Source organism: Tupaia chinensis, unplaced genomic scaffold, assembly GCF_000334495.1.
Source record: "Tupaia chinensis unplaced genomic scaffold, TupChi_1.0 Scaffold000161_2, whole genome shotgun sequence".
Taxonomy (NCBI): Eukaryota; Metazoa; Chordata; class Mammalia; order Scandentia; family Tupaiidae; genus Tupaia; species Tupaia belangeri.
In genome coordinates this window covers 4779-14490 of record NW_006159633.1, presented here as the reverse complement: position 1 = coordinate 14490, position 9712 = coordinate 4779, and the positions used below count along the sequence as shown (strand labels likewise).

Sequence of the window (9712 nt, the reverse complement as noted above, 5' to 3'; positions counted from 1 at the left end):
ATATATTATTGCAGAGGGTTTTGCTATAGGGCGCGTGCTCTCGCCAGACAGACAGAGAGAGACAGAGAGACAGAATCTAGAAATCACCCCCCAGATGGGATGAACACACGACCACGCCACAATCCCTTCTCCTCCATTCTCCTCTCAGGATCTTGGGCACGCTCGCACATGCACCCGGGTCCAAGACACAAACCACAGTCGACTACATGGGAGTCCAGCGACATAGCCATTACGCTAACTGCTGGTCCAAAGATTTTTATATTTCAATTGAAGAATCAAATGTCGATGTCAGCAGAAAGTAAGTGATATACACGTATGCAATGATACCAAGAGCAACAACTTAAAAGAGGGGACGGGAAAAGCTATAGAGATGTATTTGAAAACAATTTTTAAAAAATTGAATTAAAATTCCTTAAATTCTTTAAATTTAAATTTAAAAATTCTTTAAAAATGTTTCTCACAAGGATGGGAAGGAAAGAAAAACAAGACTGAGAAACAGAGAGAAAAGCCCTAACTTATCTTTAGTTACTTTGAGTGCAAGTGGTCCTACTAGAGACCACGAGTGGCAAAAGGAGACATAAGAACCAGCTACGTCTACTCCATAAAATTCTCTTCAGCATAAAAACTAGGTAGATTCAAAATTAAGAATGAAAAAAAAATCATTGAATTTCAAATTGAATTTCAAAAATATTGAAGTGAAAAATATATCTCATTTGTTGGTTTCCTTTAACCCTGAACTCGAAATATTAAATTACACCCTTACTAGAGCTCACACTTCTTTTTCTAAATAGAGTGATTCCCTGGAGAAGCTCCATAATCACTCTTCAACCACCGATTCTACTTTCAAGGTAAATATATTTTACAGATGTCAAATGCACATGATGTATACATTGTACACATTTATTCCTCAGAAAATAATGGAATGTCTTTAATAAAGTATTTCCCCAGATTCCGACTATTCTGTGAAGTACTTGCATGAGCATTTTGGCGGTTCTGACCACTGTCCATTTCTACATGTTATTTGTTTGTGACCTTGAAGTTGATTCAGGGACTGGCACTGATATTCAACTGATGTTCTGGAGGATAAGCTGGCCATGGGAATGATGTAACGTCTCCATTGTCAATAGGAGGGGGGCACATTTTTGGTTAGAATCTAAAAAAGTGAAACCATGTGACTTAATGATAGACTAAATCAAAATACGAGTTAAAGTATGGATACGTTGTGGGAGTTAATGTACAGAGTAGTAACAATGGTTATTAATAGGTACTGTATGCGGGGCTGGCAGGTAATGTGGTGCTTGGGATGCTGGACTCCCACATCACTGACCACAGTTCAAGTCCTGGACCCTGTGGCTTGCTTTCTCACTTTTCCTCTTTCTCTCTCTCTCTCTCTGTTCAAATATTTAAAAATAAAAATAAATAAAATAATTTTTTTCAGACCAATAATCGAGAAAATTTGAAAAGAGAAAAAAATTAACCAATACCAAATCACCAAATGTTGGAATTAGTTGACAATGAATTTCAAGCACCAATAGGAATGATAAAAATGAAAAATATAATAAGACAAAAAAAATTTTCCACAAATGTGTGAGGTCTTGCGCCATTTGTTTTTCTGCATGTTACTCTGATAGAAATAGCAGAATTGTATTAACCACGGGCTGGCAGGGACTGGGGTGACTGAGGGATGTAAGGGAGTTACTGGTAAAGGCACACAAATTCTCAGTTAGATAAGAAGGACAGGTTCAAGACATCTATTGTATGACACGGTGATTATAGTGAATAATATTTTCTAGTCTTGAAAAATATGCAGAGAATGGAGGCGATATGTTCTCATCCCAAATAAGGTAAACTATATGAATTAATACAAATACTAATTAACTACATTTAGTCATTCCATAATATATATGCTTTTCAAAATATCTTATTATACATGTTCTTTTACTATAATTTTATTTGTCAATTTTAAAAATAAAATATATTTACATAAATTTAAAATACCCATGAACTGTCTACACATTGTCTACAGTAAGTCACTTCAGATCCAAAGACTGAAAATTGTGTAAAGTAAAAGGTTGGAAAGAGATTCCTCACAAACGGTAGCCGGAAGAGAGTTGGGTGATACTAGGCAAAATAGATTTTAAGTCAGCAGTTGTCACAAGAGTCGAGGACGGACTTCAAACATTCAGAGATGTATACCCCGGGAACCAGCAGTTAGCATAATGGCATGTCCTTGGACTCCCATGTAGTTGATCACGCTTCGCGTCCCAGATCCGGTGGCTTAAAACTCACACCGGGAGCATGTGCGTGTGTGCCCAAGATCCCAGGAGGAGAATGGAGGAGAAGGGATTGCGGCGTGACCTTCCCCCCTGGGGGGTGATTTCTCGCTTTCTGTCTCTCTGTCTCTCTGTCTCTCTCTGTCTGGCGAGTGCATGCTCCCTATAGCAAAAACCTCTCCAAAAAAAAAAAAAAAAGAAATGTATACCCCATCAGGAAGGTATAACAGAATCACTAGTAAAGGATTGATTTAAGCATGTTTAGATTTCTGAACCATAGAAACTATAATATAATAAATTATTGGGGTTTGTTTTGTTTTAAAGCTTGTTTTTAAATTTAATTCTTTCATGTGTCTGAGAGAGAGAGACAGAGACAGAGACAGAACCCTTGACAGGGCCACACCTCGTCCAGTTCTCCCACTCTTGTCTTCAAGTTAGCCAGGACCACAGGTGTGCCCTGCCATGCCATCAGTGTACTCAGGTGGGTCAAAAATAGTATTCGGCACTAGAATGGGAAGATGTGGAGGGCTGGAATAGAAGATGTTCTCAGAAACTTGGTGTTTTAGGACTCTTGCTTGCTGGTTCCCAAGTTCTTCAAATTCAGCAACTGCTTTGCTTTCATATAAAAGTACGGGAAAGTGAAACCCAAGTTCAATTCCAATATATCCCTAGTGTTAATAAGATTTCCTATGGAAGAGTTTTCCATGTTATCAACTATACATTGGAAATCTAAATTCAGAAGTACACAATTCTAATGTGAAGTTATAAATACTCCTGTGCTAAATAGTCTCTAGATGATATAAACTTAACATTTTCAAGTAAAAACGAATGTCGCATATTTTACTACTCATATAATTACGTAAGTGTGGCATCATTGTAGCCATCACTCCATATAAAACTTAATTTTATCCACAAGATCTACAAAATTTAATTATAAACATTAAATTCATGTTACTGAAACATGGTCTTTCAAAGGTTTTTAACCTATTTTTGGTTAGTGCTTCCTATTATGCCTGCATTTAATTGATAAAAGTAGATTATTTTCTATTGATTTTTTCCAAGGTGTGCAAATTTACCTGACCTGATTAGAACTAAAACACTAACCAGGTAACAATAGCAAACTAAAGTAATAATTCACATGTTTAGTACAGTTGTATTTTTACCACATAAAAATGTACTGTATTTTACTTACAGGTAGGGCTGCATTTGGGAGGGATGGACCAACCGCCTTCTGTACACGTTGTACTGCGCTGGTTGTCTGGAAGGCTGTAGCCCGCATTACAGACAATCCATGCAGCCTCACCTTCAAGGTGGGTTTGTCCCGAAGATGCAGATTGGCCATTTTCCACCCAAGGGAAAAAGCACTGTCCTAAAGACCAAAGAGATAAATAAGGTAAAACTTGGAAGGAAAGAGTCTTATATCTGGAAAACAAAGAGAATCAAAGGGGAATATTTAGATTCTTTTAACTTAGTTCAAGTATATCCCAAATAAGATTAACTATATTAATTAATACAAATATTAATGAACTACTTTTAGTCATTCCATAATATACATGCGATCTAACGTCACTGACTACTACTTTGTATATATGAAGCATGTTATATTTGTAAATTTCTTTCACATACTACATTTTACTCTCGTTCTCTCGTTTGATCATCTTAATTGCTCTCCAGGGGACGAGGTGAGTTTGGTCTCCTTTGTCTGACTCTCATTCATCTCCATCCTGCTCTTCTTCACTTCTCTTCGTTTTTCTACACTGAGTGAGAGTAAGACGGATGTGATTTTAAGGAACATAGATGCAGTCAATTAAAAGTGAAAAGCAGAGAAAATAGTTTTAAATGCTCTTTGAGGGTCAGCAGGTGGCATGGTGGCTAGGGTGCTGGACTTCCACATGACTGACCATGGTTGGAGTCCTGTATCTGGCTGTCTGCTTTCTCACTTCCTCTCTCTCTCTTTCTCTCTCTCTCTGGTGAGTGCATGCACTCTATAGCAAATTTAATAATAATAAAATTAAATTAATAATTCTTCTAATTTTTTTGAATATTCAATGAAATAGTACACTTTGAATAAAAGTTAGACCTTAAAAATTTTAGGACAAGTTGCATTAATACAATTATCAAAAGTGTGCATTTAAATTAAATACTGATAGCTAAAAGTATTGACAATTAGTATTTGAAATGAAAATATTTAAATTTTGCAAATAGGTCTGCATGCTTTTTTTCTGATTTTAATTAAAATCTTCTTACAAAAGAAGCATGACATATGTCATTTTTGTAGCTTCCTCTCATCTCAGCACTCACTGAACACACTAAATAAATCATCACGATAAGGGTCAGGGGTTACTCACTGCGACACTTCGGTGTGGGCAACCACCCTTCCTCTGTACAGGTTATTGGATTCCAGAAAGATTGGGAAGAAGACACAAAGCTGTGATCACAAGCATAGTAGAAATGTCTTCCTATAGGAACTGGGAAAGTATCTTTATAGCTGTTTTCATCATAAATTTTTCCATGTTTTATGTCCGGAAAATCACAAGTTCTTCCTTGAAAAAAATAATACCCTATATTGAAGAATAGTTGTACTTTATTTTAATAACCACATTGACAAATATATTATTATACTTAGCTAATTTACTTGTATTAGCGAATTAAAGAAAATCTATAATGAGTACACCTTAGAAGAGCTCATGATATGTAAGTTCTTTAGAAGTATTTTCAATTAAATCACACTGGAAAATGTAAACCCTCAAGAAGAAAGTAAGAGTGATTCTGTCCAGTGGATCTCCCAAATCTAAGGGATTTGTCTCTGGTGGGGTGTCAGCGGTGTTCATAGTTACCCATTCACTTCCTGTGTCTCTCCCTTCCTTCACCCTTTGTGGTCTTGTATTAGATATCTTAATCTTTTGACTGTTCTTTTTCCACTTCAGGAAATATGTTGGATAGAATACTTGTGTGAATATATACATATGTATGTACAGAAAACTATGAGAACATGTAGGTACGAATGTAGATACCATTTTCAGTGAATTAAGCATCGACCTTGAATATAAAACATTCAAAAAGGAAAAAGATTAACAAGAACAATACAACTCCCAAAATCTGATACATATCCTCTAAAATATATTATTTAAATGTGTATATGTGTGACTATTTATAACTCTGTGTGTGTCTATATATATCTGTGTGTGTGTGTGTGTGTGTGTGTGTGTGTGTGGTTTCGGGAAAGTCATGATGCATTTTTGCATAGAGAGACATGGAAATAGAAGTCATGACTTTCCTCATGACCTAATATATATTTGAGTGGAAATCAGGAAAATGTATTTGATAAAACTGGCCTTCTAAAAATGTGCCAGTATTCTGGTATTCATCTGCTAAGGCTGCTGTAACACAAAATTACAAGTATCTTAAACAACGGAAATTTATTTTGTCATAGTTCTGGGGGCTGTAAGTGTAACATCAAGGTATCAGCAGGGTGAATTTCTGCTGAGACCCTTATTCTTGCTCTATACATGGCCATCTTCTATCCTTGTCATCCATGGTCATCCTTCCAGGGGTCCTTCTCCTGCTGTTCTCTTCTTATTGAAATACCAGTTCTATTAGGTGCCAGCCTAGACTTTTGATCTCCCATTCAATTAATTACTTCTTAGAACATCCGGTCTCCAAATACAGTCACAGTCTGAAGTGCTATGTGCCAAAGTGCCGTCTGAGTTTGGGTTGCCCCTTTGATTCTCAAACGAGAAAGCAACCCTCTCAGTGGAAGGACATTGTACATTCAGCCCAAGGTTACTTTTAGAGAGAGCTCAGTGAAGGAAGCACATTTTCAACTGCAATGTCAGGTAAAGATTTGTCATCTTTTTTTTTTTTTAATAGTGCTATTGAGAAAATCAGGCTGACATAGTTCTCAAATTCAAGTCATTATCTAAATAGTACTATTCCTCTGTTTCATTTCTATTCGATCCTTGTTTGCAACAGATATCTGTATTAGCTCAACTAGCAAATGAACTAACTGAGGAATTTGCAGTTGCACAATAGCTCAACTAACAAATGAATTAATTGGGGATTTGTGCTTACACAATAATTGAATGTTATGTTAAGTCATGTGGTAGGCAACACTGAAAATCTGAAGCTGTTTACCCCTTGATAAACCAAGCTGACACAGCTTTTAGAGTGACTGGAAACGAATTTCATGGATCAGTAGTGGACTTTCCCTATTGGCCTCCATTACATTGGTGGACAATTGAAATTCAAGGAAAGAACAATACTTGTGTCCTTCTTTAATAACCACAGATTCGAACTTCCAGGATTTTTGTTTAATTTGTTCCTTTGGCTACACTCTTCTCTTCATCTTCCACTCGATCTCATTTTAAGAGACCCATCTCTCCTATAGATCACACAAGAATCTTGTATTCATTGAGTGCTTGGTATATGTCTGGTACAAGTTTTTTATGTAGACCTCCCTTCTCTTACCGTTCAACTTAAGAACTGAGAATAATTATACTTCTCTGCATTTTAATGGAGTTTTGTCTTTGGCACATGTACTTTTGACATGTATATACTTAGAGGGTATTTTACAACACACAAAAATAATATGTCATAAAAGCAGTAGTAAATATATAGATTATACATATTTATGGGTATATATTTAAAAACCATTAGTAAATATAAAGACTATAGAGAATATATATATATATATATATGTGTGTGTGTGTGTGTGTGTGTGTGTTAATTTCATTTTTTTTTACTATTTTTTAATTTGATGAAAAACAGAGAGAGAGAGAAGAGGAAAGGGAGAAAGCAAACCTCCAGGTTCGGGACTTGAACCACAGTGGGCAAAGTGAGAGTCCAGCATTTCAACATACCACTTGATGGCATCCTTGGTTGTTATTTTTGTAAATTTTAAATTTACTATTGTTTTTGTTAGTATTTATACATTCAATTGCTATACATCATTTAGATTGTCAAGAGTCTTTACCCAGCATGATATACAACACCTTTCCAGAAACAACTGGACAGGGATTTCTTAACTAAGAGAATCGGAGGGATCTACCACCTACTTTATGTCCTTCATGGTCTATGTCTTTTTTGATTTATTAGATTAGAGAAGCAGTGAAACACTCAGAAAACATGAATTTTAAGGTTTGTATTCAAAATTCGAATTCCTGCATCAGGAAGTGTCAGCTACACATTCACCTTGACATACTGGGACAGGAGGGAACCATCCAAAGGGGTAGCACCGAATCAAATCCGATCCAACTCTTCTAAGTCCATGTCGGCAAGAGAATTTCAGCACATCTCCAACTCTATATTTGTCTTTCTTGGGATAAGCAATTAAGTTTCGTTCCATTTCTGGAATCCTGCATTCTCTTTCTAGGAAAAAAAAAAGATAAAATGATCTAGCGAGACTACGTCATTAATCATTACTGAAATAAACTGCTTAACTGCCGTGCAAAACTGAGGGAGGTGTGGATGCACATTCACAGGAGCACCAGATACATTCTCCTCCTTGAAAACATGTTACAGGTGAGGTTTCAGATGCTCCCTAAATTCACGTGGGACTCTGCAACATAGTCAGGCATGGGGCAGAATTCTAGGGTAAGTCTGTGCAGAGAGACCTGGACCCCACCTCACCTACCACGGAGACAGCCATGGCTGCAGCACCCTAAAACACACAGGTGTGTGGACATGCAGACCCGGGGTCCTAGTGGGAAGGGGGGATGGAAGAAAGGGGATGAAGAATGGCAAGGCCTCACTGGGGGGGCTCTTTCTTTTTTTCTCTTAAAAAAAAACATTTTATTTAATGTTGTTTATAATTTGATTAGAGAGAGAGAGAGAGAGAGAGAGAGGAAAATTGAGAAAGGAAGCCACCAGGTCCAGGACTGGAACCGCTATTAGCCATGTAGGAGTCCAGTACTTTTAGCCACCATTCCACCTGCCATCCCTGGGTGGCACTTTCTTATGGCCCCTCTGGTATAAATAAATAAACTAAAAAAAAAAAATTAAAAAAATGGGCTGCAATTATTATATTGAGTATGTACTTGTGGAACCAGAACATGAAGCAAAGCACTCCTGAACTATTTTAAGTGCATTACCAATGGCACAATTAATACAGTACAAATGGGACCAACTGGTGGCATGGTCATTAAGGCAGCTGCATTCCACACAGCCGACCCCGAGAAACAAGTCCTGGTCCTGTCGGCATGAGAAACACAGTGGGTGCATGTGTGCATGCCCAAAGATCTGAAAAGGTGAGAAAAGAGGAGAAGGGATTGCTGCGTGACCATTCCTGATGGAGCTGCTTTCTCATGTTCTCTCTCTCTCTCTCTCTCTGTCTCTTACTGGAGAACACTTGCACATTGTGGCAATTTTAAAAATTTGAATTAAAAAGCCCTCCTCCCAGTTTTCATTAAGTCAGAAGATAACTTGATTTTTCATCATTGTTCTGTAAAAGTATCTCTAGAAAATTTAAAATGTCAAAAAAAAAATGAAACACAGAAACATGCTGAAAGTATAGTTCTCACCATAAACAGGAGGTGTGCCAGATCAAAAATTATAACCACACACTCTGGAACCTTTGGTATGTCTGTGTCTGTTTTAATACCCACTATGGCATTCATCGTCCACCTTGTCATTTGACCTTAAACTATGTGAAATTTCTCGTGATTCTGGCATTGTCAAATACTGGCTCATCACAAGATTTTAATGAATAATACATTGCAGATTTCATTTTAAGGCCATTTGAAGGACAATCTGATGGACAATTGGGCCAGACAGACAGAGAGAGACAGAGAGACAGAAAGCGAGAAATCACCCCCCAGGGGGGATGGCCACGTCGCAATCCCTTCTCCTCCACTCTCCTCTCGGGATCTTGGGCACACACGCCCGGCGTGAGTTTAAGCCACCAGGTCCGGGACTCGAACCACCAAACCAGTCTTTCTAATTGATTTAAATACATAGACATGGGAAGATGGATACCACATAGTTACACTAAAGAGCAAAGCCGAGAGCTCACATCTACTTCCACTCACCTTGTCCGCTGGCACAGGAAGCCCACAGGATGAGCACAGCACTGAGCAGCAGCAGCATGGTGGCTGTCCCCGAGTGCGTTAGCACAGAGTCCTGCCGTGCTGCGTGAGGTGGGAATCTGCCTTATTAGCAGCCACCAATCCTGACTCTGAATGAAAGTGCACCACATGAATGCAGTGGATTGACCTCAATACTTAAATATTAAAGTTCAAAGACTTTTGCAATGTCCCTCAATATCCCTAACCCTGACCCTGACCCTAACTCTAACCGTAACTCTGTTGGTATCCCAATAATTTGTTGACTTTTTTACTTCATGTGTACTTGTCCAACTTCCTTCAGAAAGGGTAATGGACTGGCTCTAAAAATAACTTTAAAAAACACCAATTTTTAAATTAAATGATCTGAAATAGGTGAAT

General features: G+C 37.6%; 1 protein-coding gene across 2 annotated transcripts in view; it reads right to left on the bottom strand.

Annotated features, from left to right (window-relative positions):
• LOC102484141 (complement factor H-related protein 2-like) overlaps window positions 1-9481 on the bottom strand; it is a 28481-nt gene extending 19000 nt beyond the window's left edge. Inside the window, exons 1-3 of one of the 2 annotated variants that reach the window (XM_006146009.3) lie at window positions 9299-9481; window positions 4622-4834; window positions 3466-3642 (exon numbers count right to left, since the gene is read on the bottom strand). In XM_006146009.3, the coding sequence (XP_006146071.1) occupies window positions 3466-3642; window positions 4622-4834; window positions 9299-9356 (448 nt within the window). In that variant the 5' untranslated portion in view covers window positions 9357-9481. The remainder of the gene's footprint in view (window positions 1-3465; window positions 3643-4621; window positions 4835-9298) is intronic. The other variant, XM_014586825.2, reaches the window with a different exon arrangement.
• Window positions 9482-9712: the final 231 nt, after the last annotated feature.